At 42.2% G+C, this 26638-nt stretch overlaps 2 protein-coding genes and 1 long non-coding RNA gene across 3 annotated transcripts in view; 1 reads left to right on the top strand and 2 right to left on the bottom strand.

Annotated features, from left to right (window-relative positions):
* LOC310833808 overlaps positions 1 to 5412 on the bottom strand; it is a 59980-nt gene extending 54568 nt beyond the window's left edge. The window contains exons 1-2 of the long non-coding RNA XR_014558939.1: positions 4936 to 5412; positions 3356 to 4142 (exon numbers count right to left, since the gene is read on the bottom strand). This is a non-coding gene — a long non-coding RNA (uncharacterized lncRNA). The remainder of the gene's footprint in view (positions 1 to 3355; positions 4143 to 4935) is intronic.
* ERMN (ermin) lies at positions 117 to 12673 on the top strand. Its single transcript, XM_083714554.1, has 3 exons — positions 117 to 782; positions 1552 to 1632; positions 9519 to 12673. Exons 1-3 carry the CDS (start codon positions 539 to 541, stop codon positions 9995 to 9997), a joined length of 804 nt encoding a protein of 267 aa, XP_083570680.1. The 5' UTR covers positions 117 to 538; the 3' UTR covers positions 9998 to 12673.
* A 2234-nt stretch (positions 12674 to 14907) lies between these two features.
* GALNT5 (polypeptide N-acetylgalactosaminyltransferase 5) overlaps positions 14908 to 26638 on the bottom strand; it is a 35255-nt gene continuing 23524 nt past the window's right edge. Inside the window, exons 9-10 of the mRNA XM_083706909.1 lie at positions 25960 to 26121; positions 14908 to 18580 (exon numbers count right to left, since the gene is read on the bottom strand). Of these exons, the coding sequence (XP_083563035.1) occupies positions 18440 to 18580; positions 25960 to 26121 (303 nt within the window). The 3' untranslated portion in view covers positions 14908 to 18439. The remainder of the gene's footprint in view (positions 18581 to 25959; positions 26122 to 26638) is intronic.

Below are 26638 nucleotides of genomic sequence, written 5' to 3'. Positions count from 1 at the left end.
TTTAACCTGTTTGGGAATGTTAAGCTGGTTAACTCACAGCTAATGTGACTCAAGGTAGTCACTTGGTGTGGATTAAAGATTTAGAACAATCGCCACTCCTGTTACAAGGCTGGCATACAAAGGGCCATTTATGACAACAAGGACAACAATCTCTGTTTATTACTGCCAGGCTGACATGCTGAAAGCCCCACTCCTGCATGCCAGCACAAAAAGCTTTGTTGCTTGTAGATTGTTTGTTTATGTAAATTGACATGGTGCATTTTATTATGCAACGGGGAAAGGCTCTAAGTGACAAGAAAAGTGCTGATTGGACAAGCCTCTTGGAAAGGGACCTTTGACAAAGCCAAGGCAAATCCTGACATTATTCCCTGCTTGGCTGCAACAACTTCAGGAGGACGGAAAGCTTGTTGACTCTTCAATATATCTATTTGGTGGGGGAGGGATCATTGTGGATGGTTTGATTTCTGCAGCAATTCTGGGATACCAGATCATCTCTGGACACATATCCACAAGGAACCTCTTGGATACTGCAGGAATCATGACAGAAGATGTCCAGGTTCCAACCAGCATGTCTGAATATAATCGGAACATGCCCTCTGAAAAACCTCAGCTCCAGGTCATTGATATTATTGATCAAATTGCAAATTCTGTTGAGATATTTCCTTACGAAACCGCAGAGCCTATTCCCGGTTCCCCACTTGCACAAGGAAACCGAGGAGGAGGCAAACATTTAGCAAAGAGCACAGCATACGAAGTTTCAGTTGGGATAAAGGAACTTCAAGGTAAAATGCCATACTATGCATCCTTTTTTGTCTTGGGAATGATGTGAGATGCTTTATTATATTGAGATCTTTTTATTTTTCATGAAATGTGAGAAATATAAGTGTTTTAAATGTTTTTCTTAAAGCGTTTTTTTTATTTCTGTCTGTAAGATTAGAAATCCTTTGTGTTGAATGAATAACAGTGACTGACACTTTCTGAAATTTTCTCTGACCCTCAAAAGAAAAAAGATCTGTCCCATTATTGATATGGATATACATTTTTTTAAAAAGCAAATGTGGATCTAGTTCTAAACACAATCTAGCCAAAGTTAAGTGCTTTTAATTCTCCTTAATGGGAGAGATGTGAAATGAATGAGAATTAAAAGCAAGAGAGATTTAAGCATGTGCTACATTCTCTCTTTGAAATTGATGCAGTTTCAAGTAGCTTAACTTTGGCTGGATTGTGTGCAACTTTCACTGATTTTCTAATTTTAATTGAGTTTTAATTTCTATCAATTGAATTTGCTTCTAAGTGTTTGCTGTACCTCCCAAAAAAGAAAAATGGAGGGGAAGGCATTCCATTCCATTTCACTGGAAGTTGGTCCATTGATTGCTGTGGCACATATTTTCTGCTGCAAGTGGCTCTAGATCAAAATCTAATGGGAAAAGATCACTCCAGGCAGAAAGGTTTAAGCTGCACTATATGGCTGAAGAGATTAGTAATTGCTGCTGTAATCACTAAACACTTTGTAGGAGATGTCAATTTTACACTGTCTTGTATCTTCTAAAGGAGAGCCAGAGGGAAACAAGGAGAGAGAAACTGACATCTTTTCCCAGGAGACAAGAAGCTGGGAAGAAGAATCCAGAGAAGGTGAGGAGTAGAGCTGCCTTACTTTTTTAAAAAGCAGAAAGAAAGCCACAGATTTTGTTAACGGTCTAACCAAGATCCAATTTAATTTAATGAGGCACTTAAGCACATGCACAAGTCTCTCTCACGGAAATCAGTTGAGGCTAATTCAGTCTAGGGATAAGAGTTCAACTCAATATGAGTTTATACTAAAACTGGTGGCTATTTCTTCAGGGTCGACAGCCAACTTTGCATACATGATTAAATCCCAATGAAGGAGGTCAGTGATACTTGCAGGTAGAAGGTGCATGGATGAAAGACTACAGCTAAATTTGTGCCCCACAACAGGGTGATTTGTCTCTCCCTCCCCCCTCCCCCATTTATTCATTCTTGCTCACAAATAGTATGCACCTGCTCTCTTTATCTACCCATCTCTCTAAAAATCATGGTTTGGACTCCAATAATAGACTCCTCTAGGAAAGGCAGAGTAATTAGGACCAAGTTAGATCATACTCCTATGTACATATGCAAGTCCCATTGTGCTTCCGATTTCAGTCTAGGGGAAATAGGATAGTAATTTTACAGCTGTCTTGGTTTCAGAAAGGTGTTGGTGTTGGTATAAGCTACACATTTATCAGAACTGACCTTGTCAGTCTTAAAACCTCAGCTCAGCTCATGAAGAATGGCTTTTCCCGCCAACACATATCTGCATTCACGCTGCATGGTACAAGCACACAATAAAACCTATTAAGTAAAATTTGACACCTTCCCCTCCCCAACTCCCATGCACAAGCACTTTATCTCTAAATTGCAGACAGCATTTTTACTACCTATCCAATTCAACCTAATTAATACTTAAGACACCACAGGCAGAAGTTGAATGGAGAATTTTGTCACAACATTAAAGCACCAATTAAGCCAGCGAGGAGTTGAATACGACAAGTGTGCGACACCCGTATAAATGATCATGTAGCCTGCCTATCTTCAGGTAATGCAAAGAGACTATATGCAATGTGGTGTTTGGTCAACCCATATGGCTACTTGCTTAGCCAAGTAGCCATGCACGCAACTGGGTGCACTTGCTGCACAATAAAGAACAAATACTACACAATGATAGGTGGGTTACCATAGTCTCTTCAAGGCAGCCCAATGTGACTCAGGTCTCACAAACATGTCTTTAAAAGAGGGTTAGACCAATTCATGGGGGCGGGGGGGCTGCCAATGGCTACTAGGGTTGTGAGCGGCCCAGTCCAGCAGGACTTTTCTTATGTTTAGGTCAGAACCTTTAAAGGAGCAGCCAGCAAACTGGCAGAGAAGGCAGGACCGTGAGCAGGGCATGATATGTCCTGTTTTTTGAGTGTAAAAATGGCACCAGGAGGAATTTTGGTGAATCAAGGAAAACCGGGATATATGGCAACACGATGGAAATAGCAGTGGAAGCAGCTCTAAATTTTGCTCAACAACTTTGCGGATGTCAGGATTTTTTTTATTTAAAAATATATGGCAATCTGAGATAGCTGTTTTTAACTTTTAGATTTTGTTTAATTTAAAAAAGTTTTATTACTGTTTCCTGCTCTGTGCCCCTTTGGGAGTAAGGGTAGGATAAAATATATATATATATATTCTGTTGCAACGGCTGGAAATAAGATTTGACTACCAGACCAGTCAGCTTGTTATAGTTTTGTTGCTGAGCAACAATGTGCAGAACTCAATGGAGTGGGAAGCCAAAAGTCTGAGATGTACTTACCTGGAGACAGAGACAGCATTTGAAGTCTGGTCTAGTCCTAGGGTCGGGTGAACAGCAATCTATGTGATCAGACAGTCCAGGAGTCAGGGAATCCAATGATCAGAGGGTCCAGGGTCAAAACAACCAGGAAGCAGCAAGGTAGGGCCAAGAACTCCAAGTGTTGTTACCAGTATCTGACTGCTTCTGGAAGCTCTGCTTTAAGAAGCCTGAAGCCAGCTGCTTCTCATCAGCACGTTCTCCTCTGTGTCCTTGAAGGCTAATCAGTTGCAGGTGGAATCATTCCGCTTTCTCCCCCTTCAGGCTGTTGTTCAGCAGGCAAAGCTGACTCCTGGCCCATGACAAATCTTCTACATGTAGAATGGGGGAGGGTGCCAGTTTGTCCTTTGTCTCAGAAAGCAAGATGGCTTTGGCTAGCCCTGTAAAGGGACTATATGGCAATAAACGAAGTCTGAATCGGGGGTAACCAGTAGTCTCCTATTTAAGGTACTGTTCAGGCACAGTGAATTAACTGTGTCCTGTTTAAACACAACCCCACATTCAGATAATGTTCTCCCTTTTCTTCCCTTAGACTAGGGGCAAATCCCTGCGTTTAGGTCTCTGCTTAAGGAACCCTATATATCTTCCAGTTTAATAACCCTGTTATATTACAAACACCTGTGTGGAGGCTGAATGGTCAACATTTCATAGACAACCCAAGTTCTGCTCTTGCTTAGTTTTTGCAGTTTCTAGAACATTCTATATAGTCTCCATCACTGATGATCCTTGGATTGTGTGGTGCCATAGCTTGCTGTGGAGATGAGGGAATGTAAAAAACCACACAAAATAAACAGAAATCTGGACCCTACTGTGGCCTTAGAAATGATAATTAAGGTAATAACTTCACTTGCAGTAGAGTGTGGCACTTCCCACCTGTGGCAACTGCTAATAATGGAAACTGCAGCCTAGCCTCTTGCAATATCTTCCAACTTGCTGCGATGGTGCAGCTGTTTTTGCATGTGTGAAACTGGACACAGCAGCAACTGCAGCATGTTGCAAAGTGAGTGGCCAAAATTTCATGCTTAGGGACAAGATATATATACTCTACATGGGTAAATGGTCTTCTATGATACATAACCTTTATGGCTGGTTTGAACTCATTCATGCAAGTGGTCTGACTGCCCATGAGCTTCCACTTAATGAGCAAACACCATCGCTGTCAACAAACAAGGGACGACAGGCTTCTAAACATATATATGATGGATTGAATCCCATGGAGTGTGATGCACATTTGGTTTCCTTTTTCTGGGGCTTTGGGCATGGATACCTATCTTATTCGCTTTTCTGCACACAGCTTCTAACAGATGGTCAGTGTGGTCAGCTTGGACAGTGATGATAATCACTGGTAGGGACTGAAACTGGATTCTACATTCCAACCAAAGTTGCATCGTTTGGTAGGCAGGTGCATACAGACCTGTGTGAAGGAATTGTCTGATTCAGGTTATTCTCTCGATTGTTAATCTGAATTCAGATGTGATCTTCTAGAAAACCCCACATGAAGTTGTTAACTATGCAGAGAAATTTAAACAGAGTGAGGTACATACTTGTATTGAACTGGTGTGCATTATCTTCTATTTGAGGATACTCCCTGCACCCCTCAGTTTTCTTAGCACAGGTACAGCTCTGTTAAGAAAGTTTATATTTCAGAAGGAGGTAAATGTTTAGACAGTTCATGCCTATGTATATAAGGTACATTTGCCATTTACCTTTCTCTTGACTTTAGATTCCTTGGTGGCAGTTTGTGTAACAATTTAAGCAAGGATAGCAAAAACCACTCTGCTCATCTTCTATGGACCAATGTCTTATATGAGGGAAGAAAGGTCAACAAGGGCTGTAGTTAGAAACACAAAATGGAAGTAAGATAATATTTAACCAGAACCACCAGAACCTTTGCTTTCCCGTGTTTTTGTGCACAGCGTTAAGGATCCCAATTCTGGCAAAGCTGGGGGGGAAATGGTGCTCTTGCAATATGTGTTCACACATATTCACACATCAGTCTCAGAAATGGCACACTATTAGTGTTTGTCTGCATTCCCAAGGTGACATATGAAGGCAGGAAGGGTACCTAGTCCAGGAGATGGCATCATCAGTGCCTCTTTTATGGTAAGAGTGAGGTAAGCACCTGAATGACTTGCCTGACTGAGATTATCATGAAGCCTGTGGATATAGGCAGCCTCTTGTGATATTTCTAGAGATCCGAAACAACACACTTTAGAACCCTAGAATTGTAGAGTTGGAAGGGACCCTGAGGATCATCTAGTCCAACCCCCTGCAGATGGTTCAAAAATACTTTTTAAAAACCAGTGGGCATGAACCAATTGTTTAAAATCTACTTGGAAACTCCAATAGCTGCCTGTTTGAATGCAACACTTGCAAAGTTCTTCTTTATTATGAGTTCTACAGAGAAACTATCTGCAGATCACATTCCTTGTCCATGTTGAGTTCTATCTTATATGAGTAACAGTGCAATGGTATGCATGGCTGCATGCAAACCATACGTTTAAAACATATTTAAATCACACAGCTTCCCCCAATAAATCTGAGAGCTGTAGTTTGTAAAAGGTGCTAGGAATTGTAGCTCTGCGAGGGCTAAATTACAGAATACCAGGATGCTTTGGGGGAAAGCCATGTTCTTTAAAATATATGGTGTGTACACAGCCTAGGTCTGCTCAGAAGTAACTTTTATGGTTTTTTGGTTCATTGGCACCTACTCCCAGGTAAGAGTGTATAGGGCTGAAGTCTAAAAATATCACGAGGAGTTTCTGCCCCGACCCATACAGCTCTTCTTCATCCAGAGAATAATCTGGCAAATTTTGCTAAGATCATTTTTTATGTGGCTCTCCATGGGTTGCAACATTCCTGCTAGTTATACAGCTCAGCCCTGCACATGTTTATGTGGATATACGTCCTATTAAGTTCAGTGGACTTGCTCCCTAACAAGTGTGCATAGGATTGTATAGTCCCACAACTGAAACCACATTGGGTACTCCTATTAATTTAAATAGATGCCTGCCCTATTTGAAAATTACAAGTGAAACAGGGGAATTACCGTCCCCTGAATTACTGAATTACCGTCTCTCTCCCAAAGTGGGTTATGGTTCCTTCTACCTTTAAATATTTTCTCCAGGAGTATCAGGAAGCTGTATGTATGCCTATGTTCTGGTGACTATTTTAGGAAGGGCTTTTGATACCCCTTCTCACCTTGAACATCCATGTAGGAAGCTTGTAGAAATAGTTCAGGTTGAATCAAGTTTGATAAGAGAAGGCTTTTTTGCTTTTATAGCTTTATGCCTGCTAAGTGTGTGATTTCACAATCTTGACAACGCATTAACGCCGGTTATTTGGATTTTGCATAACAACAGTTGGCAAGTCATTCCATACATTTAGATCCACTTTAACTACATGTCAAAAGCCATCAATATCCAGTGCCACACAGAGGGGCACAAAGTGATGCTATTTTATCAGCGTGCGCTCCCTCCGCAGAGCTTACAGAAGTGCACTGAACTTTTATGACTTTGGCAAAATACTCCAAATCTTGAAAGAAGATACAATAGAAGGCCTAGCATAGTTATCTTCAATATGGCATTCCTTTAATCACAGCCAGATGTTAGTGTTTACTCATTCAGTCTGGACTCTAAGCCAGGGATGGGGAACCTGTGGCCTTCCAGATGTTCTTGGACCACAACGCCCATCATTCCTGACCATTGGCCATGTTGGCTGGGGCTGATGGGTCCAACAACATTGGGATGGTCACAGATTCCCTGGTCCTGCTGTAGACAATTGAATGGGACACTATGTCTTTCTCTGGCTGTCCCACCATTGAGCTACCTAGCAAGCCACACTGCACTTCAGTGGGGTGCACACACACACTTTTCAATAATTTCAAGTAGTTGGAAACAAGATGTAGAGATGACCGTCACCTGCATGCTGATGTTGCTGTGACTCAAACCTCTAGATGACTTTTCCCAGCAGTCACCCCATAGCCTACTGGCCAGAGGGTGTAAAATAAGCTTCTCAGTACCACCTTCTGAGGCCGATTCTCCAGGAAGGACTGAAGCCACTGTAACACTACTAGGCCCAACCAAGAGTTGGATAGTCTGCTGCTTATTCAGTATGTTTGCCCAGTTAGATATCAGGATAGAGTGACCATGTGTCCTACTTACATAGGACAGTCCTGGGTTTGAAGGGCTGCATGGTTTAAATCTTGTTTCAAGGTTAAGAACCATAAGAAGGGAGAGCATTTGCCCATCAACAGTTACCATCAGAACAGGAGACTGAGCAGGCAAGACAGGTCACGTCATCACAGTCTTTCCCACTGTGTAATGCAAATCTGTTTCGATTGTAGTAATTTCTAAATGTGCACCTGAACATATAAATTAGCACAAGCCTATTTTATACAAAGGATGTGGGTGGCGCTGTGGGTTAAACCACAGAGCCTAGGACTTGCCGATCAGAAGGTTGGCGGTTCGAATCCCCATGACAGGGTGAGCTCCCGTTGCTCAGTCTCTGCTCCTGCCAACCTAGCAGTTTGAAAGCAAGTCAAAATGCAACTAGATAAATAGGTACCGCTCCGGTGGGAAGGGAAAAGGCGTTTCCGTGTGCTGCTCTGGTTCGCCAGAAGCTGCTTAGTCATGCTGGCCACATGACCTGGAAGCTGTACGCTGGCTCCCTTGGCCAATAAAGCGAGATAAGCGCCGCAACCCCAGAGTCGGCCACGACTGGACCTAATGGTCAGGGGTCCCTTTACCTTTTATTTTATACAAATCCATATCATCTTTTGTCCTTTTATTGGGTGGGGGGGTGCATTTCTATTTGTTGGGAATATATAGGTGGTCAGTCTATATCAGGTATTTTGCTGAGTAAGCCAGTATCAAACTAGGCTGCTCTCCTATGGTACTGCCTCCTGACCGGTCAAAAAGATACCAGACTCCACCTACTGACCTCTCAGAATCCCCCTACTGACCAGATATTGTTTGAAAAATTCCAGGCATATTACCCTAATAAGAAGGTTGAGAAAAGTGGCTGTTTGCAGACAGTTGTGCTTCAAATCAAGAAAATATAGCAATCTGTGCCACGTTTAGTAAATATCTGTTTCAAGGCTTTCAAGCGCTGTATGTTACACCTCAGTTATCTTGCTAATTTATTTGTGTGTGGTGGTGGTGGAATGGGAAAATTAAGATGGTTATAAATTTTTGCAAAATAATGATGATAAGACCATCTGCTCCGGGGACAGTTCCTATGTCTTTTTATCCATTTCTGGTAAACCCCTGCCCTTCCTATGTCCCTCTTTCCCTTTTATGGATGCCTCACTAACAGTTTGTTAGTGCAAACATATTGCTAGAGAGGTCATGCTTCGGGATTCAAGTCACTTCACTGGGCCTCCTTAGAAGTAGTGTTGAAAAATAGGGTGGTAAGGATGATGGAGAAGAGTGCATGGGGTCTCTAGTCCATTTGCTTATAAACTCCCATCAGCCCCAGCCAAGTATGATCAGGGATGATGGGAAATGTAGTCAAGCAGGTCCCCCAGCTCTGGTGTATAGGAATGTAGGCACAGTTACTTTATATATTTCAGAAAAAGCGTGAAAAGTGGAAGGGAGAACAACATTCCCTACTCCTATGAATGTTTTGATTGATCTGTAGGGCACTGGTAGACTCTTTAGCTGGTGTTGTATGTGGACCATTGCCATACAATCTCATTATTCTATAGTACAATATTGTTGTTGTTGTTGTTATTGTTGCTTTTTTGTGACAGTACTCACCGGTCCAAAGTACCATCGCCTCTTTTTTTTACTGCCCGTTGCAGCCATTTTGTACTGGCACCCACTAATTTTTTTTAATCAAAATATGCACACTGGTACTTCAGTTTTTACAAATACAAAACCTCTTCTGATTCTGCTTCCACATATATTACCTCAGTATTCCTCAAGCCAACCCTGTCAGTATTATTAGTCTTAAATAGCAGGTGGGTTGTGAGTAGGGCTGAGAGACAGTGGATGCCCATGGGCCACCTACTGAGGTAACGGCAAACTTTAAACAAGGGATTTCCCAGGTTTGCATCTCAGCCTCCTTGCCACCATACTTTTACCCTAGCTCTTCTGCACTGTAACCCCACTGTTATTTCTTACAGGCTTTTGTGAGGAGAAGCATCCTGTGACCACTATAGAAGTACCTAAGATGGAAGAAAGAAAGATGGAGGAACCCCAGATTGAAGAAGTCTACAGCACTAACGAGATAGCGGTGGTGGAGGAGGAACAGGAAGAGGCGGAGCTGAGTGAACCCAAGGAGCCAATGAAAGAGGAAACACAACTAGAAGAAAATGAAACCATGGTAGAGGAAGACTTCGATGGCACTGAAGAAATAATGCAGAAGGAAAGCAATGAGGATAAACATAAAAAGAGGCTGGAGAGCGGCAGCAAGGATTTCCTTTCTGCCAGTGCCAGCTGTAACTCTCAGACTGAGAAACCTGCTGAGCAGCCAAGCTTGGTGAAGAAAAATGATATCTCCAGGCACAGTTATTCTCGATACAATACAATATCTTACCGGAAGATCCGGAAAGGAAACACTAAACAGAGAATTGATGAATTTGAGTCCATGATGCATTCATAGAACTGAGGCAGAGGATTTGATGGGCATGCTGCGATTCTCCTCCCCTCCCCAATGCCAGACATTTATCTACCTGTAATATCAAGTTATCAAAATATATTTTGCAGCTTCGATCCAACCTAAGCTTACCTGTAATCTAAGGCTACAACCCTATGCACCCTTTCTGTTTGGGAACAAGCTCTATTGATCACATTTACTTCCAGATAGATATGCATAGGATGGGACTGCACGGCTGCAGGCTTATGCATTGTTATCTGGGAGTACTGTAAGTTGGACTATTAGGGGACTTGCTTCTGAGTACATAGCATGTGGATACGCTTGGGCTGGAAGTCTCATTGAAACTAACAGAACAAGTTAGTCATGAATAACTTCACTCCTACTGCTTTTGGTGGGACTGATGCATGTCTGCTCAAAAGTAAGTCCCATTGAGTTCAACTGGACTTAATCCCGCAAGTGTGTCTAGGATTGCAGTCATAAATTACAACTAACTTTCATTGGATTGGGGCTAGTATGTGCAATTTGTCTGCACCTCAGAAATGTAACCACAACAATACATGTACTAACTTAAATCAGCAGTGTAATAACTTTAACATAGCTCAATCAAAAAAGGTGTTTTAGAGATAGTTTCCCATCCCCCCTATCCATTTTTGGTACTGAAATGGAAGAAACAGCTAGGGGAGGCCAACCTTTGGCAGCCAGCAGGCACATTTTGAACACTGAAAGAGTGTTGTGGGCACCAGTCATAAAATGGCTGCCATGGAGTCATGGCATAACACAAAACTGATGCTATGAGGGCATGTCTTCCACATCTAAAAGAGAAGAAAATAGACAGGACCACAAAATGGTGTGAGCTTCTCCTCACAGCTGTGGGGTGGGGAAGGCACATCAGCCACTGTTACACTCACAGAGAAAAGCTCTTTGCAATTCTCCTCAGTTCAGAACAGGTGGGAGGATGGGTGTCAAATCCTGGCATCCAGTGAAATGTGGAAACATGTTTAAGAGGATGTGTTCAATGTGAGCCAGTTCAAACAGGAACTGAGCAGGGAGAAGAAACATTTTTGAGGGGATATTTATTAAGACGTTTTTGTGGGTGCCATAGGACACACTGCCACAACATGGGCATAACATTGGTGACCTTTTAGATAGTCCTGGACTAATTTGAATTCTCTTTAAAGCACACACACAGAATAATCAAGATGGTTCTCCATTCTGGTGATTTCCTGACAAATAGAGTAGACGAGGATACCGTTTCAACAATAAAGTTATAACTCGTTGCAATTGCTATGATCTCTGTTTTTAAAGGGTTCTGTGAGCATGAACTACACCACCTTTGAAACCCACTTCCTGTCTGTTTTCCTATTCTATCATTCTGTGTTGAGAGAAAATAACTGCGTACATTTGCACCAGCTAGTTGTATTAGTCTTACATTATGGGCATTGACAAAATGAGTCCAGGAGCTATTTTAAAACTAAGATGGCAATACTTTTCACATTTTCTTGGGAGAAAACCCAACTGAACATGGTGAATTCTCTGCAGAGCTTTGGTAGCCGGTGTTGGAACTGTTAGCAACATATGCATTGTTAATAAAAAGGCTGAAACACTGTTTTAGATTTCAAAAACTTGAAATCCAGACTAGAACCAGATTTACCCATCTCACAAATAAATAACTGTATGTCCACTATTCTCACAAAACTAGTTCTCACAATTTTGTCTGCCAAATATTGTTCCACCACATTCCAGTTAGCAACTGAGAACATCAACACTGCATACTAGTATCAATTAATATACAGACTGAATGTTAACATCATGTTTGTAAATGACTACAGTATTAAAATATATGTACTTCAGCTGTTAACATTCTTTGGTTGATATACTGTTATAACTTTTTTTAAAAAAACCAGATTGGGTATAAACTGTGTGTTTGTGTGCTTGTGTGTGAGTGAGAGATTGTGCGATTCAAAATGAAAATAGGTTTGCCTTCCTTTTTCTTCCTCCTCCAATCTGTATATTTTAGCTAGTATAATGAAAGGCAACTGAAAACCCTTTAAAACCCCATTGAAGTTCATTTCCAACCAGTAAAACAGGGAGAAAATTTGCATATCCAAATTGTTGCAGATGATACTGTTTAATGAACCAGCTCTTGTTAGTGCAGATAGCAACTTTTCCACTAGCAACAGTTCCTCAACAAGTAGGGGGAAATTAATAGAATTGGCACAAATAAAAGGGCTTTCATGTTTAACAGATGGCCTGAATTTAAAAAAGTAAGAGTCCACTCCTGAAGAATGTTAAGTGGGGGAACTAACCTTAAGGGAAGCACCTCAGGTGAATAAACAGGCTGAGGTAAAATTAGAGGCTATTATAATGCTTATGAAGCGTTTCTCAATTTCAAATGCTTTGAGAAACCAAGAATTAATGAGACTTTTCGTTTCCACATTCATCTTCTGAAACAGATTCTCTTATCGGATTCACACGACCATTCTGACAGGGAGGTAGCGAGGGGAAACCATTGTGAGTGACCTTTTGGTGAGGTGACCCAGAACAGGAATTAAAATGTTCTGTGTGGGTGGTTTTATGGCAAGTCTGGGGAGCGCCAAGCAGGGAATTGAAACTGAGAGCAACAGGCATTTTTAACATCATTGTTAAGAATTGCATGGTTCAAATAAAGTTCCTTGTTAAATACTTGAGTTTCCTGTTCATTACTTTTCAGATATATAAAATCAGTTGGTATGATTCAACATGGTGAAATGGTGACATTCTAGTAGCTGGATGAGGGCCAACCAACACACTAAGGCTGAATCTTGCCATGACTAGACATTTTCAATGAGTGGTTATGTGGTCTGAGAATTAGGGAGAGAGGTACGCTCTTTCTGAGGGAAGAGGTATGTAGTTCGGAGGCATTCCTACATTCACTTCTTTCATTGGACACCCAGGTGACCTCAGTGGCAAGGAGCACCCATTATCAATTTCAGTTGGTATGCCAGCTATGCCCTTTCCCGGACAGGGATGCATTGGCTATTATGAGTCATGTGATGGTAACATCTCAACTGGACTACTGTAACACGCTCTATGTTGAGCTTCCCTTGAAACTGGTACAGAAACTGCAGCTAGTGCAGAACACCGTGGCCAAGTTGTGGAGTGGAGAGCCAAGATGCAAACATATTTATAGCTGTGCTTGAGAGAATCGCACTGGTTGCAGAATAGTTACTAGTCAAAAGTTTTGTGAATCACTGCCTGCCCCTATATTAGACCTGTAAGTTCAGGGGTTTTTATTCATGGCACCGCACTTTAAAGAATATCACAGGACAGTGACCTGAAAACAAGCCATTTTCTGCTGCTGCTGCTCTTTGGAGAATGTCCTTCCCTCTTCCATACAAGAAGCAGCATCAACTATTTGCTTCATATGTCTTGCAAAAAAGATGTATTGTGTGCAGGCTTTCCTTGATCATATGATTGGGCCCTGTACCACCGGATCACTGTTTTTATATGATTTCTCAGGCTTTATGCTGATTCGTACTATTGTGTACAGCTTAAAAATAACAATTATATTAAGGGCTTTATAAATACTTTTAAATTTAAAAAAAACCGTGCAAAATATTAATGGCAGATCATCTGGAGTTCTCTGGACTGCCCCTTTCTAATATTAAAATTAAATATTCAAAATTTAATTAGGGAAAAAGCCACTGGGAACTGAAATCAGGAGCAGAGGAAGGGTAAGGGCAGTGGTGGTGCTTAACCCCTTTCCCTTCCAGATTTTCCTTGCAGTCACTTCTCCCTTCTGTAGAAAAAGAAAGGGGTATGGGGCAGGGAAGCCTGGGTTGCAGTGAAATCTGTGAGGGTCTGGAACTGGGAGCTTATGTTACTGCAGTACTAAAGAGTTCTTTGATGTTTCGCATTTCTGGCAGGATCAAATATTGTTTGAGATTTTTTGTTGTTCATCGTACAAGGCCATTCTTTATTTTTCTAACTGGGAGGGGGAAAGACAGTTCTGCATTGTACAAACCAAACACTAACCTCATTGTTCCAATGGAAGTTGTTTATTTGCCCTCTGGTCTGTGTACATTCAAAGGCTGTCTCCTCTTCCAGAGTTATAGTAGTATGGTTTTTGTTATGAACGCCCTCCCAGAAGATAAAAGACAAATCCTGGACATTTCATATTCAAAACCTAATTCCTTCTGGGATTGTAGTGTGAACAAGGATGTGTGTAATTCTGATTTAACTAGAAACGGGGGGGGGGGAGGGGGTGTCTCATTTTTATTTTTACAAAACCCTCTTTGGGTTAAATATTTGAGAGAAAATGAAAGCATAGCTCATGAAATGTTCCTGAAAAATGTTTTTTTTAAAAAAAATTGTTTAGTTTGACACCGCCTCCCCCAAAAAGTGAATTTGCAGATTTTGCTTTTACATAGGAAAGCTGGACCTGTTGAATTTATGTCTGTCATGCAGTTATTAAGACATAGGAACCTCCCTGAGAGAAACATACACAAACATCTGGGCAATCTGGACAAGGTTGTAGTCCTTATGGGTAGCAATGTGATGGTCAGGGTTGCCAAGAATGTTCTCAGTGCAGAGGGTTTTTATGTGTGCGTGGCTCTGGTTATGTACGTAATTCATTCTGAAGGTCCTTTCTTAACCTGAAACTGTTCTTAACCTGAAGCATCACTTTAGCTAATGGGGCCTCCTGCTGCCGCCGCAGCACGATTTCTGTTCTCATCCTGAAGCAAAGTTCTTAACCCGAGGCACTATTTCTGGGTTAGCAGAGTCTGTAACCTGAAGCGTATGTAACCCAAGGTACCACTGTAATTCAAAAGTTAAAAAATGGGCTTTCTGTATTGGGCTTACCTTAGCAGATTCCAGGCTTATGCGGATTCCACTGCGATTAAAGGAAAACAGTTGACAGATGCAGTGAGACAATGTTTGTAAAAAAATTATGTCAGATTTTTAATAAGAATTTCCCATGTGTAAATAACATTTTTTGTCTGAAATGCATAAAAGCTATGTTTAAAAAACAAACAAACAAACAAACAAACAAACAACCAGGTAGCGCATTACTGCTACCTACAGATAAGGGTACAATACGAACGCCAGACAGGAAGGAACTAATTACATATATATTTTAAAACCCACAAATTCTATTTTATAAAAGACATCAGCTCACATTTTTAAAATATATATACAGCTTTTTTTTAATTAAAAAATGAATTAAGTCACCACTCTTTTAGTTCATTTATCAATGTGAGTTCATCTTTGAGCTATATACATTGCATAGCACATAGTTAAAATTCACAGTGGACAAATGTATTCAAAGTCATTGCACAAGGCTTTTTTCCCCCATTGGATGCAAATTGAGGTTCCTTCCTCCCAACCCCCAATAGCAAAATCAAGCAAATTAAATTTAACTTTGAGAATGAAACATATACAGGATCCATCATTAAATTACATCTGGATCAAATTTATGACAGTATATAAAACGCTAAAACGACCGGTAGGGTCAGATTTTGGTCACTAATGCACCTCCTTGTGCTGCTCCAGCAACGTAAGAGTAATGTTCAAGTTTCCTTAAGTGGTTAGGTAGTAATTTCCTTGAAGGTCATGTAGGCGGAGAGGAAAGAGGAGCACAGCTATGCTGCCTTGCCCTGCTCATTACCATCTTAGTTCAGCTAAGTACTATCCTTTAAATAACAGGACGCTCCTTCTCTTAAGAAGATGGGACTCTTTCATCTCAAGATCGCTTCACACACACACCAAGCTACTGGGAAAGTGGTGCATAGAAGCGTTGGCATGCTCCTTTTCTGAAAAAACCACAAATGGGTGGATGCTGTACTCCATTGCACATGTGACTCTTGGCACTGGAAATGCAGCCCAGTCCAGAGAAAAATTAGCTGTGTTTAAGTTCTACTGGAACAGAAGGGGCAATTGCATTGAAATTCCAGTGGGGATTCAGACTGGATTGAGGCTGGGTGTGCAGTAGAATGAGTTGATGATCAAGCACTAATCACCTCTTTGGAGTATTATGAACGCCAATAGTACTAGCCCAGATACTGGGTTGATGGTATTACACAGCAGGACATTTCATTTATCCCCCACCCCCAGACACATACTATTCCTGTGTCAAAATAGCAGTGTTTATTCATCTGTTTTCCCCTAACCCCTCCCCGCCATACGCTTCCTGCCTTCTTCTGCAATCTAGCAACCAGTGAGTATTGGGTTCCTAGCTTTTTGCACCCATGTTATTGCTTGCAAATACAGCATTTTTATTTTTTTAAAAAAGGTTTGAAAATCTATAACGGAGTGTCTTTCCCACCTTCCAGAACCAAGCAAGTCAAGACTGTGCATGGCTGCAAAACAGGCGATGGCAAGAGGCCTACCTGTAAAAGAGTTGTTCTAGCCACAAAATCGGGTCCACTGTAAATGGCGGGCGCTCTTTATTCGAAGTCATTTCCATCTGCATCGTTGAAACCATCTGCATTTTTGGAAGTTGCAATGGTTTTCTGTCTGGGGATATCAGGATGGAGGAATGTTTTGGGAACATGTTCTTAGGTTTTGGGTTCCAGGAGCTCAAAATATAATTATGATTTTTAAATATATAGCTTGGCGTGGTTGTTGTTACTGCAAGAAAAGCCTATTTGGGCAGTGTTCCCCAGTACTCAATGTTGTAGATTTTTGTGTGTGTCGAGAGTCCAGAAGGTTCACCCAATATGCTTTTTTAAAGAATAAGCGAAGCCAGGGTGGACGCGAACGTTTTGCAAATGGCATGAGGGGAAATGCAATGTGACTGTGACATATGGCCACTTCGTGCCTACTAAATGACAAATGATGGAATGTCAGCGCACAGAATGCAATGAAATTCATGCTCTTGATAAAACATGAGTGTTCAGACAACATCTGTGTAATTTTTCTGATGGCAACTACAGGGCAACAATACTGGAGGGTGCTGGGGGGTGGAGGGTGGGGAGGAGAGACTCAGAAAGACAGTTGGGAATGAAGCTGACTGTGAAGTCTGTTAGGCAAATCAATATTTTGGCAGGTTCAGCTTGCCAAACATTGTCAGTGCTGATATGCGATGTCGCGGCAACATTATACAGAGGCTCTCTTGGACATAAAACAGACTTGTAAAAGGCTGTAAACATCACGGATGATGAAAGCTCGGCTGTCATCAAAGCTTGTATTGTGAGGTACAGCTTCAGGGCAATGCTCCAAGGCAAAGGATGCTCCTTACTCCAGAGAAGCCCCACCGCCTTTGTGGCTCCTGAAGACTATGGCTGTCTGAAGCTTATGTGGTCCTTCAGCAAGTTATCTTTGAAGGTGATCAGAGGGCACTGCTCTGAAATAAATGGTTTGAGGGCTCAGGCCCGCAAAATTACAGAAGCGACTTAATAATGGCTGTCATTCTCCAACAATACCCAAGATAGCCTACATGAGGAGGGAGATGCAGGGCCATGACCCACTGGTCTAATTGCTGACATTCACATGTTCAGTGGAATTTCTCTGAAGGGGCGCATACACAAGACAGCTCATCAGATCAGAAGGTTCCCAATTACCTCGATCACCTATGGACACATGGGAACTCTTTTTTTGGCATCCCTCTGAGTACATGGATGTTGGGAATTTGTTTATGAAATGTATCACTTGAGCGCATTGGCTTGCTGGTCAGGGCGAAGTCGCACTTCCCCCATGCACACAGACTAGATGTGTAAAAAAGGAAGGCACCTGAAAATCCCTACTGTGCACATAGGCTGAATCTGTTGCTGGACTGTGTGCATCTGATCTCTCCAATCTGGACTGTTTTAACCTGATTTTGTCCCCAAAGCTTCTTGGAAGTGACAGCAAGAGGGCTTGCCCCGTAAGACATTTTCAAACTCCTGCCACCTCCAAACATGTAATAAAGTCAGACTTTTGCCACGACCTCAAAGTGCAGCCTGGCCATTCACCTGGCAGCCACTACCAATCAAATTTGACAGCTGTCAACTTCTATACTCACAGGCCACACATTTTGGGATGCAGATTTGAGATATATGAATCTCAAGGTTTCCAAAAGATTTTTTTGAAATAGGGAGAAGAGTGAAACTTGTGAAGTGGAATCTCCGTAATGATCCCGTAAAAACAACAACAACAGCAACAACAACAACAAAAAACCAAACCAGAAATGTAACAGTGCCAAGCAGGTAAACCCTCTAAGGCAGGAAGAAGTTTGGTAATTTTTTTCCTGGTGATTTCCTCCCCTGCCAACGTGCTGGCCGTGTGTCATTAAGCTGCATCAAACCAGCCGCGCTCTCGCTCCATCTTCTGATCTGGCCATATGCTTCTTCCAAAGTGTCGGGTTCCGACTGCGGTTTGGGAGGGAGATCGGAGTTTATGGCTCGCTGCTATCGGAAGTTCCACATCTGCCGCTTTCAAATTCATCGGATTACAAAGCGACTCTTCTGTCTGGTTTGCTCGTCTTCCTCTTCAGGCAGCATAATAATTTCCAAACTGCCACTTCTGATAAAGATTGGAGGAGGAACAAACGCCAGCCCTCAGGGCTTTCTGAGACGGATCCACTTCCAAACATGTGGCCCGAGGAAGGTGTTCCAAGACAATGTGATCCATCTGGAAAGAGAGGAAGAGAGAGAAGGTATGGGCAATGGGCTGCAAGTAGCAAACTGATAAACTGCTATTTAATTTAATTTCACTGTACACAGGTGGTGTAGTGACAATAAAGGTTTATTTATTTTATTTTATTTTTACATGGGACTAGGGAAGGAACGCCCTAGCTGCTTCTACTCAATATGTATTATTGATCCTTCAACAACCAACCGTTGGCTGATACCATCTGGAAGACACCAGGTTGGCGGAGACTGGTATGCATTTATAAGCTGAATGGGGATGTTGGACTTCGCTCAATATTTCCACCTGTTCTCAAACCGCAACTTGGCTACACCCTCTGTGCCACATGGCTTTCCAGTTCTTTGAAAATGCAACGAGCAGAACTCTTGCTGCCTGAATGACAATTACCCTGCAAAGGAAATCATCCCAGATGGCATTTGCAATATAGGATGACTTATGGCAGGAGATCCTGCCTTTCATATCACATTATGTCTCAGCTGATGAAGTAGAAAGACACATACCATGATGGGAAGTGGATTGGGTAATTTGTTAATTAAATCCAAAGGGCTGGGATACAGAACTGGATTATGAAATCGTGAGAAGTTTTGAATGAGCGGGGATCCTATTCTGGTTATTTTGCATTTAGCTATCTTTCATGAGGCAGAGTACTATTATACCGAAGGCTGCTCTAGGCTGAATTTTGAGAAATGCAGGTTAATATTTTGAAGCATCGTTTGATCGAAACAGCAAATTGTAAAAAATGAAAATGTATTGTTGGGGGGGGGGTAGGCGGTGGAAATACTATTATCTTGACATATATGCTATAGCGATTGTTCACAATCTGGTGAATGTTGATGTTCAAAATGCTGAAAATGCTAGCTGAATTTTAGGATTGCCTAAAAATTAGACAACAGGCATTTGCCCATTTTCCAGACAGTTAAACGTGAATGTTGATAGTCACACTTCAGTGGTGTATCTGTGAGTTTTCAGACATTCACAAAATTTAATCTTTTTCTTAGACGACAGTAGTATGCCCAGTATCATAGCCTTTGGTTTACACGTGCATATTTATCATGTGACGACTGCAATATCTGATGATGGATTTTCATATGTGAATCAGCCACTGTATATCTGACATCAGAGACAGAGCTCTTCAGGTAAAACATTCATCAATGAGTCAGTTCACATGTCCAGGTATCAGCCAGTACAGTACTCCAGGATTGGTCAACACATGCTGGTATTATAATGCAATTGTGCTCAGTGTTTTCTCTACCTCTGATCTACTCCACTGGCTGCTCCTTGCAAAGGGCAGGGAATTTTTTAAACTTGATGATGTTGCGTCATGTGTCTTTAAACTACACATGACTGGCAAAATGCAGAAGAATACACAAGTCAGCAAGAGCTGTTCGTTCCTTGTTAGGCATAACTTTCATGGTTCATTCTGCCTGCAATCAGGGACAAATTTGTCAATTTGGGTTTCTTGTTTTTCCAGCCTTAAGTTCAGTTTCCCACATTTCTGCATCAGTCTGAGATTTTTTTTAAAGCACTCACAAAAATATGCCAGCGTTTTTGTTCACGTTTCTCATAAGACACACATTTGTATATAATTTTGCTCAATAACATTGTTTGCAATTTTTGCTAATATAATGCATTTTAATGTTATTTTCACTAATACCTGCATTTTTAAGCACAGTTTTCCCTAATGTATGCATCTTTGTGCACATTTTCTGTTGCTGTTGGAGAACTGCATTGCACAATTCAGAGAAGTCCAAATTGCAAAGGATAGCTGCATTTTGGTTTACGTATTGTTTCAGTAAGTGTGCATCATGGTAGATTCATGCTAAAGTTTCATCCTACTTGTGCCCATGGAGTAGTAGATAAACTTGATTCGCATTAGCCAACGGCCATAGCAACATAAAACAAGTAATATATAAAAATAAAATATATACAAATAAAAAAGACAGCAATGGGTAAAAAGGGCAATCAAATGGCCAAGATTATCGTTCAGATAGTGGCCCTTAATCTCACTGCACCTTCGATAAACCTAGCAACCTTTGCTGTTGTCTGATCATTTTGATCTGTTAAAGAAAGAACAATGTGGCCTCAAATGGGTGGCCTGGGATGGTAAGTAAGAGTGGGGTAATGATCTCATTCCTCAGATCTTTATAAAGGGGACAGGACAGGAGAACACGAGCCACTGTTTCCAGATTACCAGCTCCACAGGTTGTTTCTCAGTTGGAATCTTTTGGTATCTGCCCTCAAGTACAGCAGAGGGCATCACATCCAATCTGGCCAGTGTGAAGGCACACCTGTATTTTGGGATAGTTAATTTATACAAATATGGTGCCAGGGAATCAAACTGAGAAGGGGGGGGGGGGGGAGGCATACCAAGGACAGAATTTCTTTATAATGGCCAGATTGTTCTGTTACTCTAAATCCTTCAGACGCTGTCCAATTAGCCTTTCTGGTTTAATAAAGCCCGTCATGAGAAGCTGATGTGGGTGGAGTCCACAGGATAGGAGTTTTGTGCCCATGGAGTTCTGTGTTTTAGTACAGAGGAAGCTACAGCCATTATCTGAAAGCAGAGGCAGCAAGCACTACACTGATCAAAAAGCAAAGTACCGGTAAACTGCTCTGTGGATTTGTCCAGAGCCATTTCCTTTTGCTACCTTAGTGCAGAGTAACAAATCATAAAATGGTAATCTTGTTAACGAATTAATGACAAAGGCTCTTTTAAGGGAGGGAAAGCCTATAGTACAATGGACACACTCCACAATATGTTTTTAGCTCGGAAAGTTCTTTTCTATTTGATTTCTATCTAGTCATGAATATGGTTGATTGGGGGGGAAATGAGATTATGTCAATATGCCATCTTCAGTACATAGCTGTCTTAGCAATGACGGAATATTCTTGAAGAGCTGACATTTGGTAGAAACCCAGGAAAAATTCCCATCATTTCAATCTTTGGATCTGCTCTCTCAAAAGACAGTTGTTTGTTTTCTGGAAAACGTCCTCTATAGATTCCAAAATGTCTACTGGTTTTATTCCCCTCACTACTGTACTTAAGTAAATACAGTGGTACCTCGGGTTACAGACGATTCAGGTTACAGACTCCGCTAACTCAGGAAATAGTACCTCAGGTTAAGAACTTTGCTTCAGGATAAAAACAGAAATTGTGCGGCGGTGGCACAGTGGCAGTGGGAGGCCCTATTAGCTAAAGTGGTGCTTCAGGTTAAGAATGGACCTCCAGAACGAATTAAGTTCTTAACCTGAGGTACCACTGTACAAAGCATTAAGGAACAACCCATTTAAGGAAAACTCGAGGCTAATATATCCTTTAGGAATAGCGCTGTAGTTGTGCCAACAAATGCACACTGGGATGTGACCGTATGCAGGCCACCAAAAGCCCATTCCTGGTTTTTGAGAGTGGAAGGGTTAAAAAAAAATGTGCATCAAGTGGCTCTGATTCTTAGTTTTCACACCTGCAGTTAGATTTGCCATCTTCAACTCAGCTCTGTTGCATTGCCTGCTGTTTTGGAAGCCTAGGACCACAAAGCACCATCCACCATGAAATTGTCGTGTTCCAATGAAATCAATTTGAGCAGTTCCACCAGTGCTCTTGAACAGCCTCCATTCATTTCACACAAGGATGCCCATGCGGATTGCATGGGCGGTAATGTTTAGGGATGTTTTAACTGTTTGATTCTATTTTTACTATTCTGTTGGGAGCCGCCCAGTGCGGCTAGAGAAACCCAGCCAGATGGGCGGGGTATAAATAATGAATTATTACTATTACTATTTATGTGATGATAGTGGTGGCAATTTTAAAAACCCAGTTCATGGACCCTCATGCAAGTGCGGCTTAGTGGTTGGAGTGTCGAGCTAGGACCTGGAAGGAAGACCAGGGTTCAAATGAGGTTCACTGGGTGACCTTGACCCAGACATTGCCTCTTAGCCTAAGCTACGTCACAGGGTTGTTGTTACAAGAGGAGGGGAGAATCCTTGGAGGGTCCAACCTCCTTCACTGGAGGTTTTTAAGCAGAGATTGGGTGGCCACCAGTTATGGATGCTTCGGTTGAGATCCATGCATTGCAGGGGGTTGGACTAGATGACCCCTCGGGGTCCCTCTCAACTCTGCGATTCCATTCTTCTATGTATGCAGCCTTGAGTTCCTTGGGAGGAGAAGATGGGGTATAAATCAATCAATAAACTCCATGCATTGCTCCTTGTGTATATATATTCAGCTGCCAGATCTGGGCAAACATCACTGCACCGCACTGGCTCCACCCATGACATTCATGCATTGCACAGGACTTCTGAAAAAGAGCACCCATGCACATACAGCTGTGTGCATATAGAAATGTCATGCGGTAAGTAGCCCTGTACAATCGGGAGTCCTGATCACCTGGGGGTGCCTATGCATGTACAACTGCAGTGTACCTGTTGCAGAACTGGCGAACATAGGAGCTGTATGCTCAAATCCCCCTCTTTGTACTCCAACGTAAGCTGAAATGTACAAATGAGAACACCAAATGCTTCTAAAAGGTACAGGTTTGCTTCCTGATTACCCCAAAGAACAGGCTGTGCTGTGGCCGATTTTTATTCATTCTGAACGGTGCAGGTACAAGACGAGCCTGCAGAGGACAGCCCTTAGCTTTGTAGAAAATAAATCCATCTTTTGTTTTCAAGTGACGGCAATAACTTTAGGCTCCCACAGGGCCAGATTGCCCTCCAAAGCTTTCATTAAAAAACTAATCTGATCTTTTACCTTGGCGGATAAAATTGTATGGCTCAAACTTGCTGCTGGCTTAGTTTTGTACAGGTGCAATTGCCCGTATCCAATTGTGCTGAACTGGGTATTACAATTTAGCAAAAAGAAGAAGAAGAAGAAGAAGAAGAAGAAGATGGGAAACACAACTTTCTACATTGTGGAAGGTCCAATCTGTTTTAAGGCCCATAGTTCAGAGGTAAATCAAAGAATATCAGTGGTACCTGACAAGCTATCTGGTAACTTAAATGGCTGCTCATTTTTCATATGCTTTTTCATGTCTTAGCCTAAAAAGGAGTATCTTCACTTTTTAGGAGGTTTTGAACCAAGATTGGCAAAGAAGGAACAAATGGAAAGAGTCACAATGTCAGGATCTTGTACAAGATTATCGATCAGCTCCTATAATTGCTATTCTTCCCTCTCAACAGCCCCCGCCCCAAAGTCTTGAAAGGACCTGCTAAAAATCAGCCTCTTTCAGATAGGGAAAATCATTTTAATTTACCTTGGTCCTTTTTTTTTTTTTAAGCCTTTAGAATTATTTCTAGAAGCTATAGCTGAGGAGGCTGCAAACAATTTTGGTGTTCGTGTTTTAAATACAGTCATTAGATTGATTTTTGCACCAGGGCAGTTTAGAGAATCTATTCTTTATCACTGCAAAGTGTTTCTATGATGTATGGATGACCACCCTGGAAGGAAGATCTGTGAGAAACTGAAATCACAGTACTTAGTAAGGCAAAGTTGAGGTCTTAAAATAGAAAACTACCCCCAGCACCCAGGGCAGTGTGAGGTAATTGCCCCAGGTGGCAGGTGGGGGGGGGGGAGGGGGCAGTTCCCCCAACCATTTCCCTTGAGTCCCCTAAACTAGCCTATTCTCCAACTTCTAAACTACCCAACTGCCTCACCTGCAGCAGAGGATGTTGTTTCATTGCCAGTGTTGAAACAAGGGTTCTGCTGATGGAACTGGATTGCAGGGTGGTGGACACAACACAACACAACACAACACAACACAACACAACACAGGGGGAGACACTGAATCCCACCCACTGAGATCAACATGACTTAAGTTAGTCACTTCAATGGGACTCCAGCACGACTCACTTATAGTCTGAATCCAGCCTGTTATTTTTATAGCCACCTGTATTCAGACCTTTGCCTCAAGACGTGTGCTGATGTTGCGACCCAAGGAAGCTTTTGGAGAAATCCCACAAATTCACTGGCCTGCACGTATGTCTCAGTGGAGAAACAGGACTTGGGGCTTAAGAAATACACCTGCTCAAAAAAGTTCCAATGATTCCTTCTGTTCTGTCTCTCTCTCTCTCTCTCTCTCTCTCTCTCTCTCTCTCTCTCTTTCACACACTCACAAACTGTTCTGTCTCTCTCTCTCTCTCTTTCACACACTCACAAACAACACACACATATAAAGGTAAAGGTAAAGGACCCCTGGACGGTTAAGTCCAGTCAAAGGTGACTATGCAGTGCAGCACTCATCTCACTTTCAGGCCAAGGGAGCTAGCGCTTGTCCACAAACAGCTTTCCAGGCCACGTCTGGCACAACGGAACACTGTGACGGAAACCAGAGTGCACAGAGACGCTGTTTAACTTCCCACCGCAGTGGTACCTATTTATCTACTTGCACTGGCGTGCTTTCGAACTGCTAGGTTGGCAGGAGCTGGGACAGAGGAACGGGAGCTCACCCCGTCGTGGGGATTCGAACCGCCGACCTTCTGATTGGCAAGTCCAAGAGGCTCAGTGGTTTAGGCCACAGCACCACCCGCGACCCTGTCTACATTGATTCGTTTGTACGGCCTGGAAGTATGTAAGCTTGCTACATCCTGCGTGGTTGCATGATTAGAGCACAGGTGAGCAACCTGAGGGCCATATGCAGCCCTCAACTTAATTTCATATAGGTGGGGGGAGCCCAGAGGGAAAATTGCAGGGTGTGTGGGGGGAGAGCTGAAATGAATGGAGTGATCAAAGGAGAGGAGGAAAGCCTTCTGCAAGTGGCAAATCTGAACAACTGACAAAAGCAATCTACACCCCTGCCTGTACCAGGCTACTAGGTGTAGAGGAATGAGAGAATTGGTGTAAAAAGAGGGTGAGAGGAAAGGGCGCGTCCTGTCCACTTTTGGCTTTAGTCTTTCCCACTGCTGCAATGTGCCATGGTTGATTGACCCTGGTGGACTGTGGCTCTTGACAGCCAACAAGTCTGTCACCCCTGGCTTAAGCGTGTTGGGCTGAGGACCAGAGAAACCCATGTTCTGCCAGAACGCTCACTCATTGCAGCCATCATCTCTCAGCCTACCTCACAGGGCTGTTGTGAGGAGAGAATGGGTTGATAAAACGGAACTATGTGCCCCACCCCGAACCCCTTGGAGGAAGGGAAGGATAAACATATGGAAATAACTAAAAAATGCCCTTCGATTCATCAAATATAGCTAAAAGTTAACGCCTGCACAAACCCTTTCTTTACTTGAATGACGAATGCCTCTCACATGCCCCCATACAAATGGAAATGAGAGAAAAGGCTCCCTTTGTTTTGCACCGGTTCCAGTTTGGCCACAGCGAAGGGGGCTGGGAGGGAGGAGGAGGAGCCCTTTGCAAATGCTGCACTTACGAGTTCTGGATGAAAAGCCACCAGTGATTTATGCAACCATTTCAGGCTATTGTTTCGTTTATCGCAAGGGTGCAGGCCCAGTGTCCCTTCCGCATCAGTCACTGCTACACAGGTGTCTCCGTGCTGGATCAGTCTCAGCCAAGTATAGTTGAACTTCTGGTTCTGCGCATGGGAAAGAATTAGTAGCAGGCTAAATTTCGGTGGTTGGTTATCACGCTCAATTTCAACCCTGCTTTCAGGTGCCGCTCAGAAGACATTTTTATGCCAACAGGCCTACACAACAGGCGTCCAATATCTGCACTTCCCAGAAACAGATGAAGACCCTTTTTGTTCAAACAGGAATTTTCAGCTGGATAAATGTGTGTCCACTTGTTAGGACTTTAAACTTATTTTAAATGTATTTGGGTTTGTGTGTGTGTTTTAAACTGTTTTAAATTATTTTACATGTAGATCACCCAGTTTGGAAGGCGATTTGATAAATAAATTTTAGTAATAGTAATATGCAGCTCCTTAAAATTTTATTCAGTAGCCAGTCATTTTAATGATTGTTCTGTACTGCTTTTATTTTACATGGGCTTTTTTTTACATTGCTGTACACCTCCCTGATGTTTTGTGAGAGGCTGGTATACAAGTAAAAAATAAATGACTAAAATTGGCCTTTCCAGTATGCAGCTGAATC

This window comes from Podarcis gaigeae (genome assembly GCF_964106915.1).
Source record: "Podarcis gaigeae genome assembly, chromosome: 1".
In the NCBI taxonomy this organism is placed as follows: Eukaryota; Metazoa; Chordata; class Lepidosauria; order Squamata; family Lacertidae; genus Podarcis; species Podarcis gaigeae.
The sequence above is the reverse complement of the archived record's forward strand: the minus strand, read 5'-3'. Positions and strand labels throughout refer to the sequence as shown.